The sequence below is a fragment of the Lactuca saligna genome, chromosome 3 (genome assembly GCF_052625555.1).
Source record: "Lactuca saligna cultivar CGN05327 chromosome 3, ASM5262555v1, whole genome shotgun sequence".
NCBI classification, from domain to species: Eukaryota; Viridiplantae; Streptophyta; class Magnoliopsida; order Asterales; family Asteraceae; genus Lactuca; species Lactuca saligna.
In genome coordinates, this window is record NC_136419.1 from 52,987,650 (window position 1) to 53,003,666 (window position 16,017).

The 16,017-nt window shown below is 33.3% G+C and overlaps 3 protein-coding genes across 3 annotated transcripts; 2 read left to right on the forward strand and 1 right to left on the reverse strand.

Moving 5' to 3' along the window:
• Window positions 1-3,025: 3,025 nt before the first annotated feature.
• On the reverse strand, window positions 3,026-5,077 carry LOC145035531 (uncharacterized). Its single transcript, XM_078984060.1, has one exon. The coding sequence runs from the start codon at window positions 5,075-5,077 to the stop codon at window positions 3,026-3,028; it is 2,052 nt and encodes a 683-aa protein (XP_078840186.1).
• A 7,289-nt stretch (window positions 5,078-12,366) lies between these two features.
• On the forward strand, window positions 12,367-14,885 carry LOC145036560 (LEAF RUST 10 DISEASE-RESISTANCE LOCUS RECEPTOR-LIKE PROTEIN KINASE-like 1.1). The gene is made up of 3 exons (XM_078985024.1): window positions 12,367-13,114; window positions 13,230-13,274; window positions 13,634-14,885. The coding sequence occupies exon 1, from the start codon at window positions 12,367-12,369 to the stop codon at window positions 13,057-13,059; it is 693 nt and encodes a 230-aa protein (XP_078841150.1). The 3' UTR covers window positions 13,060-13,114; window positions 13,230-13,274; window positions 13,634-14,885.
• Window positions 13,657-14,679, forward strand: LOC145035533 (PR5-like receptor kinase). Its single transcript, XM_078984061.1, has one exon. The coding sequence runs from the start codon at window positions 13,657-13,659 to the stop codon at window positions 14,677-14,679; it is 1,023 nt and encodes a 340-aa protein (XP_078840187.1).
• Window positions 14,886-16,017: the final 1,132 nt, after the last annotated feature.

Below are 16,017 nucleotides of genomic sequence, written 5' to 3' on the forward strand. Positions count from 1 at the left end.
ATTTGAAGGGGGTTTAGTCTTTGCCTTTATTGGGTCTTCTGGCCCTCCAATCTCTTTAAAGTATTTATGCAACTCAGCTCGAAAATTTCTCCATGACCTTGCCATGTAGCTATCGATAACTTTGCAAACATTCTCATTTTCCACATCAATATCAAAAAGCGTCTTCAAATAACAAACACAATTAACTAGTTAGTAATGAAGATGTTAAAGTCATACTAAAAAACACTTACAGTTAGCTTGTGGCGTAATGGAAACTTCTCTTCCTTCGGTACAAGCCTCCACTCTTTGTGTTGTAGGCTACAATTCTTACGTAAAATATAGCCACACTCATATGTGAAAGCTGATTCATTGTTACATATTACTCGCCTTGCTACAAAATTAAATTCTACAGGCAATCTCTTCTTAGACGCTTTCATTGCCTTTCGAGCACCTTTGCCACAAGTGATGCCACGCTTTGCAATTGTAGCATTACTATCACTTTCTTGCTCGGTCTCAAAAATTGTGTCTATAAGCAAGTACAAGTAGATTTATGTTAACAATATCGCATACTACAATATATTAACAAGTGATTTAAACATACTAACCCGATTGTTGCTCTCTTTGATATTGTTCAGCATTAGTAACTACTTTTGTTGTAGATGGGTATGTTTAAAAAATTGAAGATGTAGTAAGGATTAACATCATAAAATTAAGAGAAATGACAAAAAAAAAAAGTTCTTACTTGTACCCGAGATTGGAGAGATTAGATCTGGCCGATTGTTTGAGATTAAGGGGTTTGTATCTGGTGATAGTGGTAATCAAAGTAATTAATAGAAAAAAGAAAATAATTATTGGTTAAGGGGTTTGCATGTTTAAAAAAAAACTACATAAATGGCTCATGTTTTAAAAAAACTACATAAAGGTCCCTGTTTTAAAAAAAAAAAACTACATAAATGGTTCATGTCTTAAAAAACTGCATTAATGGTCTCTATTTTAAAAAAAATATATCACATTAACAATCCTTTTTTACAAAAATTGCATTAATTGTCATGTTTAAAAAAAACTTCATAAATGATCCTTGTCTAAAAAATCTGCATTAATGTTCCTGTATAAAAAAAACTACAGAAATGGTCCCTATTTTTTTCATAAATAAAAATGTATCTTTTATTAATCTAAAATATTGATTTATGAAAATATATCAAAATCTTACCCGGAACTGATGTTTTGTAGGGAGTGGTACGTCGTCCATCTTCTCTTCCTAGTCCACCTCGTTTACCGCGTCCACCCCTTTTTGACATTATGCTTTTTGCAACTATAAAAACACAATTATAACTCAACACGATAATACTAAATTTAGCAGAAAAATGCTTTCTGTAACTATAAAAAACATATTTATAACTCAACATGATAACACTAAATTTAACAAAAAAAAAAAAAAGCTTTTTGCAACTATAAAAAGCACATCTATAACTCAACATGATAATAATAAATTTAAAAGAAAAAAGCTTGTTACTAAAAACTAACCTATATGTATCAATTAAATTAAGCAAAACAATCGTCGTCATCACTATTAGGATTTGGATTATCAGAATCATTGTCAGTCTCCGAATCAAGAATAGCTTCATTATTTAAAAAAATTCTACCATCATCATCAAATTCATCATCAACATCATCTAAGTTATCGGCAACGACATTTCTATTACGTACTGCTAGCACCGCATCAAGTGGTAATGTTTCAGGTTGTACATCATTTCGAACTATGAAAGAGGTGTCAGGTAACTCTTCGGATGGTTGAAAAGGTGGCAGTTCACCAGATTCCTCTTCTTGAAATATATCATTCATCAATACTTCGTCTTCAACATGCTCTGGTATATCATAAATATTACGATGGTTTACTCTTTGGACCACCATCCAATTCTTCCCACGTGCTAAATTATTCAAATAGAAAACTTGTTGAGCTTGACTGGCCAAAATAAATGGTTCTTCTACATACCACTTAGATGTAATGTCAACTGATGTTAAGTTGTGTTCAACAACCATCTTTTTTCCCTTTGGATCGGTATTATACCATTTGCAACGAAACACAAATACCTTTCTCCCGAGTATGAAATCCAACTCTAAAACTTCAAGTAAAACACCATAATAAATCAATGCATCATTCCCATCCCCTACACACACTCCACTACATTGTGTTTTAAACTTGTCATCACGCTCCTTGCAACGAAATCTAACACCATTCACGATACAACTTTGCCAACTTGTGTAGCGATCATCAGGAAATTGTGACAAGGCGTACAAATCATCGGTTGCTTTAGGATCACCATTAGCCCTAAGCAAAGCCATCTATCAACTACTTAGTTTAGTTATAAATGTACTTAAAATCAATTACTAAAAGTAATAAATTTGTAGTTTTACCTTTTTCTTGAACCAAGAGGGAAATTCATTTTTTTGTATGGTATCTATATTTGCTTGTTGTATATTTCTTGAGTATAGAGATTCTTTGTGCTCCCTAAATTTAAGAACAAGTTAGTTGATTTTTGTGAATTAATTAGTAAATACAAAATATAAGTATATCTAAAAATATAGGAAACTTACTCTATGTAAACATCAAGTTGATTTTCACAATTATTAATGATGTACCATTGCACCACATCAACATACTCCCCTAGTAGTTCGAATTTCGAAGCACCTAATGTACGGACTTTATTGGTGAATACCTCCAACCCATGTTGGGTGGTTGGTACATCCCAATTGCGTTCATCGCGGTTGAATCTTGTCTCGATATCATCTACATAACGAGATAAAAATGTGACAGCCTCATCGACAACATATGCTTCAGTAATGGATCCATCAGGACGAGCAAAGTTACGAACATATCCCTTGTATGTACCCATACGACGTTCGATCCCAAACATCCATCTTTGGCTTACTGGTCCTCGTAATAACGCCTCCTCTGGTAAATGTACGCACAAGTGAACCATGATAGTGAAAAATGATGGAGGAAATATCTTCTCAAGTTTGCATAATATGATTACAATCCCAGTCTTCATACCTCGAGTTCTTTAGCATATAGAGTCTTAGAACATATTTTTTGAAAGAATTGGCAAAGCTCGATCAAAGTTGTACGTATTTCGTTGTTCAAGAAAGGAAGAATGGCTACTGGTAGTATTTTCTGAAGCAATACATGGAAATCATGTGTTTTCATCCCCCCGAGTGTATTAGAATCTGTCGCACATCGACTTATGTTGGACGCATAGCCATCAGGTAGGCGAACAGACTTGATAAATTTGCAAAACTCCACACATTCATCTTTAGTCAATGTGAAATTAGCATGAGGTTTCTCAAATTTTCCGTTTCTCTCTCTTAGCCATTGATCCTTGCGAATATTAAGATCCTCCAAGTCTAAACGTGCATTTGTAGTATCCTTTGACTTCATGGGATCATTTAACAATGTCCCAACTATATTATCATGGACATTTTTCCCTATATGCATGACATCAAGATTATGGCGCATCAATAGTTTAGACCAATATGGAAGTTCAAACAATATACTCTTTTTTGACCAATTAAGCTCATTAGCACCTCGTTTACGCTTCTTATCGACATTACTAGGTGCTTTTCCAGTAGTGCGTCTTGGAATATCCGCCAACTGTGTTAGAATTTGATCACCTGTAAATCGGCGAGGTTTTTCCCTTAGCTCTTTCTTCCCATCAAATTCTTTGCTATTTCGCCACCTATGTGTTTTGCTTAAAAAACATCGATGTCCAGTATAACATTGTTTACCACGAATCCTTCTAGAACGGGTATCCTCAAGGCATATTGGACATGCCAGCTTACCCATAGTACTCCACCCAGACAAGTAAGAATAAGCAGGGAAGTCACTGATTGTCCATATTATTGCGGCATGAAGAGTGAAAAGTGATTTTGAATGTTCATCATATGCTTGAACCCCATTACCCCATAGAACTTTAAGTTCGTCTACAAGTGGCCTTAAGAAGATGTCAAAGTCTTTACCAGGAGATTTTGGCCCAGTAATTAGTAATGTTAGAAAGTAACTACTCTTATGCATTGTACACCAAGGTGGCATGTTATACGACATCAAAATAACAGGCCACATGCTATATGAAGTTGTCATATTGCTAAAAGGGTTAAACCCATCTGAAGCTAACCCCAATCGTACACTCCTAGGATCATCTGCAAAATTAGGATACATTTTATCAAAATGTTTCCAAGCCTCTCCATCAGCCGGATGACGCAAAACTCCAGGCTCATCTTTACGAACTTCTTTATGCCAACGCATGTCTTTGGCAGTGTGGCGTGAAGCATATAGACGCTTCAAACGAGGTGTTATTGGAAAGTATCGTAACTTTTTATGAGCAATTTTGTTGCGCACGTAACGATTGCTTTGACAAACAGGACATGTTATGGCATCTTTGTTGTCCCCATAGAAAATAGCACAATCATATTGACAAACATCAATAAGCTCATAACCTAAACCGGCTTCACAAAGCAACATTCTAACATCGTAATAGCTCTCTGGACAATTATTACAATCAGGAAGATCCTCGTGTAGCAACTTTAGCATCATCTCAAACGAATTATCTGTCCACTTGTTCATCACTTTCAAATTCATCAACTTCACAACAAATGTCAATGTAGAACTTTTGCATCCTTCATACAAAGGTTTATTTAGAGCTTCATGTAGCTTCTCATAACGAGCATTTTCTGGGTGTTTGTTACCAATTAGATCATTGGTAGGTCCAATATCAAATAATGGATGACCAACTGCATCCTCTAATCCTGCTCTTAAGCCGTCAGATTCAATATTAACAAAATCATTGTGTGGAACATCTTCTTCTTCGATTTCATCTTCACCATGATGCACCCACCGTGTATATGACTTATCAATTCCTACACTAATCAAATGAGAAGTAATGACACTTATATTTTGTAATCTCGAATTGAGACAATTACTGCACGGGCATGGAGTTAACCCATTAGAATTCAAAGTATGTCGGGCAACATTTAGAAATACCTTTACCCCGTTCACATACTCGATAGAGGTCCTATTCTCAATCTTGACCCATTGATGACTCATACGTTGTATCTAACCATTATTACCAATAGAAATCAATTAGTGTAAAGTTTTTTCTATGATGCTATAAGCTGGAAATGGCATATAAACAAAATTAGATAAGGTAGTTCACACTTAGTTAAAATTAGCATTGTGAATACAACTTATGATGGAAATGTAATCTAGACTTAGGGTTATTTTATTAATTTTAAGAAGTAAGTCTTGCAGTTAAGATGACAGTTACAGTTGGGAAGGAAGCTACTGTTAGAAAGATGATGGGAGAAGTGAGAAAGATGATGGGAGAAGTGAAATTTCAGAAACACCCCTGATGGTTGAAGTAGTAAAAGTCTAGATTAAGGGGGAATGATGGAAGTGTAATCTAGACTTAGAGTTATGTTAGTAATTTTAAGAAGTAAGTCATGCAGTTAAGATGGCTGTTACAGTTGGGAAGGAGGTTATTGTTAGAACCGTTATATTTTGGGTCAAAAGTCACATTTGTTCATTAACATCTCTCTTCTGTGATAAGTAATGTTCAAATTATTGCTTTAATTCAATGTTTCTTGGGCTTAATCCCAACAACTTACAGGTGTTTGTGTGTGTTTAATTCAAATTATCATTGTGAATACAACTTACAGAAAGGAAATTTTCATTTGTTTCAATGTTCTAGTGTTGGGTTCTAATGTTGTTAGCATTTACGTTTTTTTATGCTTTAGGGTTGATAAAAATGATTGAACATGGGGTAAACATGGTGAGTTTTTTTTTTTCCATTCTGCTAGATGTTTTTAACCGTTACAATAGGTGAGAATTTTTATCTGTCATGTCAGAGACTCATATGAACAGTGAACAAATCTTCTAAAACTAAAATAGAAGAAGTTTACAATAGTTGTTCAAGATTTGTAATCATTATGGGAAAGTGTTATGTTAAGTATACGTTATTCTAATAGAAACAATGCTAAAATTCTGCAAAAAGGAAGGCGTATTAAGTTTTTTTAACATATCTTTATAGTTTTAGGAGTGGTATTGAACACCAAAGAGATTGTCAATGCAGATTATAAGGTGAAACTATAGATTCTTTAATGTAGTATTTCTTACTTATGCTATTTTTTTATACAGGCTCCCCAATAAACAAAGAACAATCAGGTAATTTTTTTTGAGCAACTTTAGGTGAAGTATGGTTGATCATTCTCATATCATTTTTTATGGCAAAGAGCTAAAACTGCATATTTATAGGGCTACATTATTTCTCATTAGAAAACTTGAAATTATTAATCTTATAAATTAGGAGTTAACACCATGATAATGGGTTAATTAATTTTAAAGTGTTTCGTGGTTTTCTTATGTGCTATATTGCAGGAGCTATTTTCTAAATACAATAGCTTGGCTATATACATGTGGTTGATTCTTATGTCATCTCATTCTTAATTTTTTTAGTATATCGTTGAACAGTGAACAAAGCCACAAAAAAGTGATATTCTAAAAAGCTTTGTATTCAAAGGTTCAATGCATGAGGAACAGAGCCTTCTTAAAGTGATTGTCTGTGATTATTATGTTGACATTTTTATATTGACTCAATTTATTCATTGTTGATTTTGTATCATGTATTGAAGGTATATGTATTAATACGATCTATTTTTTTAATATGGTCAGAAAAAAGTGAGCAATATTTTATCCTTGTTATACAATACGGTTGTTTGACGGTATTATATTTAGATTTTTGTAGTAGTAAAAGTAACAACAAAATCAAAGAATTATATGCAGTAGACAAGTTCATATGGCAAAAAAATGGGAAACAAGAAAGTAATGAACAGATAGACTGGACTATGGAGCAGAAATCGATGATGAATGGAGAAGGAATACAAGGGCGTTGATGCAGGATATGAAACAAGAAGCAATTAATTAGTTTGATGGAGTATTTGATTACATCAATACAAGATCAAACAATCAATTTGTACTTGAAGCCTTTGTCGCACCTTGTTTTGTCGATGCTTCCTCTGTGTATTAGGGTTTTGTCGATCGTTTGTGGAACAATGTCAACATAACAACATACATAGAAAACTAAAAAACCCATGATTCGTGATTTTCGGATGTGATCCCGGTTTCAAAGCTTCCGATTGTTCTGAAGATACGTGATTGATTCGCTCCTAGTATGCATTTTTGTTTTATTTCAACGTTATTTTTTTCTATTTTGGTTTACTTTTAATTTTTTTAACACATGGAATTTTTCGTTAATTAATTTCTTTTTACTTTTTGATTTTTAATACTTTTATTTCTTTTATAACAACTTATGCAAATGATATTTCGTAGTTAAAAAATAGCTTTCATCATATGGTTTTCAATTATCCATTTATATTTTTGATTTTCAATTACTTGATTTATAATTTTTAGTTTCAAATTAAGTTATTTAAAAAAGAGATTTATATCCAATAAATGTTAATGGTATATATATATATATATATATATATATATATATATATATATATATATATATATATATATACTTTATTTTTTTTTTAATTTTTTTTTAAATATGTGTGCCTATATCAATAACCAATTTTGGAGGGAAATTTCCCTCAAAAAAACATAAAAGTATCTTGCTAAACAATTTTACCTACACATGTTAATTGTTGATTTCTGTAAAAAAAATATTAAGAAATATCAACACATATAGATAATATATGTAGGTATTTGATTTGCCTAATATATTTACCTACACATAAAATATGTGAAGGTATTTTATTTTCTAGTTATTTATGAATAAGAACTATCTAATATATTTACCTACACATAAAATATGTGTATGTATTTGATTTGCCATGTCATTTATGAAATAATAATAACAATTGTCTAATATATTTACCTACATATAAAATATGTGTAGGTATTTGATTTACCATGTCATTTGTGAAATAATAATAAGGGTAAATTACACGATTCGTCCCTACCGTAAGTGTCAAATTGCACATTGAGTTCCTATTTTCAAAAATTAACTCGGAAAGTCTCTCATTTGTTTAAAATTTTCACGTTTCATCCCTAATTTCGTTAGCTAGACATAAAAAGACGATTTTTCCCTTATCTTTATCTTTTTGATTTATTTTTATTTGTTAGTTATATTTAATTAATTAAATATTTATTTGTTTATTTAAAGTAATGGACCCCACCACGTATACCCTCTTTATCTCTTTATCTCTTCATTAGAGCACGAATCAATTAGAAGTCTGTGTTCTCTTTGTCGCCGGTGACTGTGAATCTCATTTTTCCGACTTAATGAGAAAAAGGAGATTGATGAGAATGAGGAAGGAGCACCATGAATCTCATTTTTCTTGCTTAGGTGTTGCAATACATACAATGGAGGAGGATATGCATCTAGTGACCTCCACTCTCCAGCCAGCCATTGACCTTCATCTCCGACTACCTACCATCACCTCCAAGCACCTACCAGCGCTCACATCTACTAAACATCAAAGAAGATGAAGGTTTCCGACCAGTTTTAGCTTCCACAACCCTTTGCCTCTAGCAACCACCACCATTTGCCTCCAACACCCACCTGTAAAGAGCCCCAAACCAAACCAAAATAAAAAAAAGAAACTTGAAATTGGTTCCAGAAAATAAAATCGAAACTGGTTCCAGAAACTAAAATCAAAATCAAAATCCTACGTATGGTGGTTGTCTTCTTCTCCGGAAATCACTTCCATAAAAAACAAAGGAGCTTTCAAAGAAATCAGCGAGAACAGGAGACTCAATGCAAAAAAAGCTCCACCCGAACCCATCTTGTTCCACTCTTCCTTCGTCTTCTTCGACCACTCTACGAGTTGCAGGTATGGTGGTGGCATCGTTTTAGCGACGTTGTTGGAGGCGTTCAGATCTGATACATGGAGGTGAAGATTTGAAGAGATGATGAAGACCTCAGATCTGATACAGGGTTGTGGATGCAAGTGATAAAAGAAAGGGGGAGGAGAAAGATAAAGGGAAAGAGAATAATATCAGTTTTGTGATGGTTGTTTCCGGCAGGAGAAGCGATGTGCAGGTGGAGTGAACCGATGGCGGTGGTGGCTCCAACAACCCATTTCTCTCTAGCTTCGGGGACCCATGTGAAGGAGATGAACCAACTGGGATTGAATGGTGTGGGTAGGATTAGGGTAGATGGTAAGTGTTTGGGGGTGGTGGGCCCATTTTTTGTTTTCTAGATTTTTTATTTTTCTTTTAAATAGTTAATAACAAACAAGTCATAAAATATATCAAAAAAGAAATAAAAAGGGTAAAATAGACATTTTATGTCTATCAGGGATGGTCCGAGTTAAAAAAATACATTACAGGGACGGTCCGAGTTAATTTTTGAAAATAGGGACTAAACACGCTTTTTGGCACCTGCACGAGGGACGATTGGTGTAATTTACCCTAATAATAATAATAACAAGGGTAAATTACACCATTGGTCCCTCGTGCATATGCCAAAATGCATGTTTAATCCCTATTTTCTAAAATTAACTCGGACGGTCCCTGGTTTTGTTTTTTCTTGCATGCTAAGTCCCTATTGGCATAAAATGACTATTTTGCCCTTAAAATCTTCTTTTTCAATTTTATTTTGTTTATTTATCATTTTTAGATTAAAAAAAAAAAAGAAAAATAAAATAAATATCTACACCCCCAACCTATCCTTCCCCTTCACTTCCCCAGCTCGTCTCCCTCCTTCTTACCACTTCTTCCTCTATATCGATCCTATCACTAACATCGGTAAAGAACATCACCATCGGTCAACACTAACACCGCCACTGGTCGATGCCATCACCACCATAAATCTTCTTCATAAACTTCCCTTCTGAAACCTATTTTAAACCATATCTGTTGCTTGATTTTCAGATATGACAATGGAGTTTGAGGGGTTAAAACAGGAGCAGAAACCACAAGAAGATGAGATTTTAGGTATGAACAAAAGACTTGAGGCGACAAGGCAACAACCAGAACAAATTATGGTGGTTCTTTAAAGTAACTATTAGAATTATTAGAAGAAATCTTTGATATCAAAATCCAAGCAAAAGAAACTGGTGATGGAGATGAAGAAATCGACGCATTGATAGCGTCGTCTTGAATTACTTTCTCGATATCTTCTACATGTGATGGCGATGAAGGCTGGAATCAGAGCAAGAAGGTTCATCGAGCATTAGAAGTTAAACCCTAGGCAGCGACGACAGAGATATCCGCAAAATCTCGGCACCAGAAAACCATATGGGATCTTTACAGTTTTGTGTAGCTTAAGTTATAGCTTAGATTTTGAAAACGAAACTAAAATTATTGCCGGAGAAGACGACCACCCGACGATGAGCACGAGCAACACACTAAACTGGGTAGATGGGTTGGGTAAGTGAAGGGGGAGGAGTGGTGATGAATATTCCGGTGATGTTGTGGGGAGAGAGAGAGAGAGAGAGAGAGAGAGAGATTTAAAAAGGAGAGGACATATTTTTTTAATTAAAAATAATAATAATAACATTAAATTAATTGGAAAAGAAATAGACAAAGGGTATTATGGTCATTTTAGATCTGTCAAAGACTAGATGCACAACAAAAATGTATATCAGGGACGAAAAGTGCAAGTTTTATGCAAACAAGGGACGGTCCGAGTTAATTTTTAAAAATAGGGACTAAACAAGCTTTTTGGCATGTACACGAGGGACGATTGGTGTAAATTACCCTAATAACAATTGCCTAATACATTTACCTACACATAAATATATAGATATATAGATGTTATGTGTTGATATTTACTTTGCCACGTCATTTATTTAAATATTATATATTATTATTAGTTAATTTATTTATCTACATATGTGTGAAATAAAATTATGTGTTGGTAATATCAATTGAAGCACCTACACATCGATTTCATCTATATATATGTGTAAGCATATTACCTACACATAAGGAAAGTTTTTAATATGTGTGGGTAATTTCACATTCCGTAAATCGCCAATTTTAGAGGGAAACGTTTCCCCCCAAATTAAATGTTAATATTGGTAATTCTCTACACATATTAAGTGTCGTCCGATAGGAAAAACTATATGTTTAATTACCCACACATATGCAAAATATGTGTAGATATTTACTTACACATAACATATGTAGGTAATTTATGTGTAGGTAAAGACCCTAATTTCTTGTAGTGATATATACCCATGTAAATGATAATCAACAAAAGCTTAAAAATAAATTCTCGACAACATTGCAATCTTCTCTAATAAATGAAGGGTTTTTTTTTTTTTATCACTTGTCACACTCTCATTCATTTTGCCACATGTCATTTTGTGGTTATTTTAAATTAATTTTTATTCCATATGTAATTTTATGGTTTTCCTATTTTATTAAATTTCATATGGTATTTAAATTTAATAATAAATGTATATCAATTTCATTAATGGACTTTCCTTATAATTTCAAAATTTTAAAATAAAATCTTATTAATTTGCTTTAATTATTTTATCTAAATGATTTGTTTAAATTTAAAACAGAGAAAAAAACACTTTAATTTTAGTAATTCAATATTTTTTTTATTTTTCTTATAAATTCAAAATTTTCAAATGTTTATACATATTTAATTGTTTTAATAGTGTAAAAATAAACGCAACATATTGAAACCATTTAAAATTCAAATGAGTTATGATGAAACTGACCATATGGTAAAACACCTAAACTTATTTATATTTTGATGCTGCAAAAACACAAATTTTTTGAAAGCTAATTATGTCACAAAGAAACAATTTTACTTGTTGGTCCAAGACTAATCCCTAAAGTAAAGTTCATGATTGAATATCACTTTGTTAGTGAAAAATTATATATCCGCTGCTCTTATGTTTATACTTTGTTAGAATATGACGTAATATTAGAAATTTAAGAACAGTAAAAATGTCTTTATTCTAAACTACTGATTATGGTGAGTTGATGAGACGTATTAATTGGGCATAAAAAGGAAACCACTCGAAACTTTCCAAGTCATATTTTGGTGCTTGATGATGTTATTGGTCAATAAGGAGAAATTTAGAAAATTGATAATTTGTCTATAGTTTTGGCGTAAAGATTGGGGCAAGTTGAGTCTTTGAGTGTGACAGCTTATTAACTTCGTCAAGATAACACATAGAGGTACAAGATATATGTGTGTGCATGCATAGTCTCAAGAACACAGGTGATATATATATATATATATATATATATATATATATATATATATATATATATATATATATATATATATATATATATATATATATATATATATATATATATATATATAGTAATTAGTGTCTAACTACCTTTTTCTATTTGAAATGATTATCGTATTCTTTTTTGCCTTCCTTCTTCTCTCATGTCTACCTTTCCTTCACTCTGCTACAAACCACAACACTTCCATTCCAATCTGCCCAAAAAGTTTCACTTGCCCAAATTTGGAACCATTTAGTTACCCGTTTTATAACGCCAATGACACAAAGTGTGGGTTGATTAAGGTCAATTGTACTTCAAATGGTACAAATCTGGAATTCAGCGGAGATTTATATGAGGTTGGCGGCAACTATAGATCTTATTCTCAACCATCCGTCTTGGTCCTTGTCCATAACAAAAAGTTTGAAAAACTTGTAAATGATAAAAAGTGTGAGGCACTTGAGTATAATTTCACTTCTCCATTTCCTTTTTTGTATTCTACTAAGATCGAACCCTTAATCAATGTCTACAAATGCACCAACAATACCAATCATGCTGAGGAAATGGTTGCTTATTTTAACCCATCTACTTACAATAGATACAGCAAATGCAAACCATACAATTTCTATTATAAGTATAACATAAGTGATACAACATTTCCAAGTGACCTACCACCTACATGTGAAGTAATACGGTTACCTGTGAAACTGCAATATAATACCACTAGAGTACCCGACAAAACCAACGTATTTTCCGTTCTCGGTTTTCAATTCTCTATTAGATTTGAATTATCAAGTTCCTGCAATAAATGTCGCAACTAAGACGGACAGTGTCATGCCCCCAATGGACAGTTTCAGTGTTTAGGCGCCACAAAAGGTACTTACACCTTTTTTTTCCCTCTTACTTTGCTCCTTATTTTGGGGTACACCGAAAATGATATGTCTAGTTTATTCTTGAAATTAGTTTTCCTGTCTTATCTTTTGTTGTGCAGTTGATGAGGCAAAAAAACGACACAGAAAACAGAAACAGATTCTAGGTAACACACCTCTTTGATCGAATGCATGCACACACATGATGCTTAATTAAAGATATTAACCATGCATCATATGTTTTTGCCACAGAAATTTTTTTAACCCAGACGACATGATGCCCAATCGGTTAATTACAGTAGCGTCTCTTAATTTCATTTACTTCAGATTCAAAATGAGTGATGGCTTAAGGCAGTCATATTATTTTAAAGATGCTTAACGAATGCATAACATTATGGGAAGCATTCATACACACATCACTCAATGATCTAATTTAAGTCGCATGTATTAATTCTGTTTATTCAATCTACGTTTTCAATTTTAATAAACAATATTTAAAGACATTTTCTTTCATTGTCTGATGCAGCTGTTTGTGTAGGATTTGGGATAATGTTGATTGTGATAATCTTATGTTGCATATGGAAACTCGGATGGCGAATAAAGACAAAGAAGTATGCTAATGTGGAATCATTTCTAGAAAATCACGAATTTCTTGCGAAAAGGTACACTTATTTGCAAGTAAAGAGGATGACAAACTCATTCGAAGCCAAATTAGGACAAGGTGGATTTGGTTCGGTGTATAAAGGAGCATTAAGTAATGGAAGCCTAGTGGCCGTGAAGATCTTAAGCGAATTGAAAGGAAATGGTGAAGATTTCATAAATGAAGTTGCAAGTGTTGGCAGGACTTCCCATATAAATATCGTAAGTCTTTTGGGATTTTGCTTTGAGGGCCATCAAAAAGCTTTGATCTATGAGTTCATGCCTAATGGATCACTAGAGAAGTTCATATATAACCATGGGTTTTCGAGTAGTAGCCAACTAGGGTGGGAAAAATTGCATGAGATTGCTATTGGGATTGCCAGAGGCTTAGAATATTTGCATAGTGGTTGTAACACACGAATCTTGCATTTCGATATAAAGCCCCATAATATTCTTTTAGATAAAGATTTTTCTCCTAAGATATCCGACTTTGGCCTTGCCAAGCTATTTCCCGAGAGAAGAAGCATGATGTCCATGTCCCTTGTGAGAGGAACACCAGGTTATATAGCTCCCGAAATATTTTCAAGGAGTTTTGGGCAAGTATCCCACAAATCTGATGTTTATAGTTATGGGATGATGGTTTTGGAAATGGTTGGAGGAAGGAAAAATATTGAGGTTGGAGTTGATCACACAAGTGAAATATACTTTCCTCATTGGATATACAAAAAGGTCAAATTTAATGAAGAACTTGGACTGCATACAAGTGTGAGTGATGGAGAAAAAGAGATGGTAAGAAAAATGATTATTGTGGGCTTATGGTGCATACAAACAAATCCCTTGAACCGACCAACAATCACGAAGGCATTGGAAATGTTAGAAGGGGACTTAGAGTCGTTGGAAATCCCTCCAAAACCTTATTTGTCTTCTCCATGAAGGTTGGTTGGCTCCTCATTTACAGATTAATTACATATACCTTTGTAGTTTATTTATTGGCACTTTGAAATAACTAGGTGATGTAAGTTCTGTTAAATATGGTTAGTCCTAAATTTGTATCTATGGACTTGTGGTGCTCATTAAGCAAATACCCAAGCCTTTTGGAAATTATGGTGTTGAACAAGTCAAATACGGGGGACTGTGGTTGCGAGATATCCTATTTTTCACTTATCCTCAATCACTTAATTTTCTATGGTGTTATCGTATTGAGTTATGATTTATCTTTTTTTTTTTTACCCTAAGTAGTTTCTTATCTACATTTCAAGGACACATTTTCCATGATATGATCTTAATATGATTTCATTCACTCGTGTAAGTGCATGATAGTATTCCTAGCATACTACACCAAAATGAAAGTAACACTGACTCACTATCCCACAATAAGTGAGTCTCATTTGTCAATGAACAAGATATATACTTCTTTTTCTATATATTACTATTAAAACAATTTACACCATAATCAAAACACTAGAGTATGCAACTTCACCGATTGGAAATTAAGAACTCTAAAGACATATTATATGGGCATAAATGAGACCGACATGAAACTTTCCAAGTGATGATTTTGGTGTATGGAAGGGTTAAGGATGGATGGAGGGGAAGATTTTATGACTCAAAAGTCTTCATAGTCTTTATCGATAAGGAGAAATTACAAAAAAGTGACATAATTTCTCTATTTTTTAGACATACGTGTTGGGGCAAGTTAGTCCTTGAGTGTGAAAGCTTGTTAAATGCTAGTCACATATGGCCTCATTTAATTAGCCTGACTGTTCCAAAGACTTCCTATAGAGAACATAAAGACCAAAAATATATTTATAATGGAGTCTCAAGAAGGAATGATGGTTGCGGTTGCATGCCTCCTCTTCAAATTTCGTAATTATTCGATTTGTTTAGAAAAAAAAAATGTTAAAATTTCAAATTAAAAATCTCACCCCTCCAAAAATAAAAATTATAACCAAATTGTATATTCCACTCCTTTCGCAAACATTCTAATAACACCACATTCATAAAGGAATTTTGATATTTTACTTCCCTCTCTTTCCCAAAAACTTTAACAAAATGTGATCCCCTCTCACTTTTTTTTGCATGAAGTTGATTAGTGACTTGTTATTGTGTTGTTTCAAAGAAATGCAGGGTGATAAGTGCTAAATAGAGCAAGGACCATGAAGACTAGAGAGTCAGCGAGTCAAGTCTTGATACTTTGTCTTGATTGGTAAACTTACTAAGTCAATTTCTTGGAGTTTCAAAGGGGTTACAGATCAATGGAGGAGAAGAATT

Bases quoted from the DNA above. Each gene is read 5' to 3' on its own strand.
- LOC145035531 (XM_078984060.1), bottom strand. From the start codon at position 5,077: ATGAGTCATCAATGGGTCAAGATTGAGAATAGGACCTCTATCGAGTAT.
- LOC145036560 (XM_078985024.1), top strand. From the start codon at position 12,367: ATGATTATCGTATTCTTTTTTGCCTTCCTTCTTCTCTCATGTCTACCT.
- LOC145035533 (XM_078984061.1), top strand. From the start codon at position 13,657: ATGTTGATTGTGATAATCTTATGTTGCATATGGAAACTCGGATGGCGA.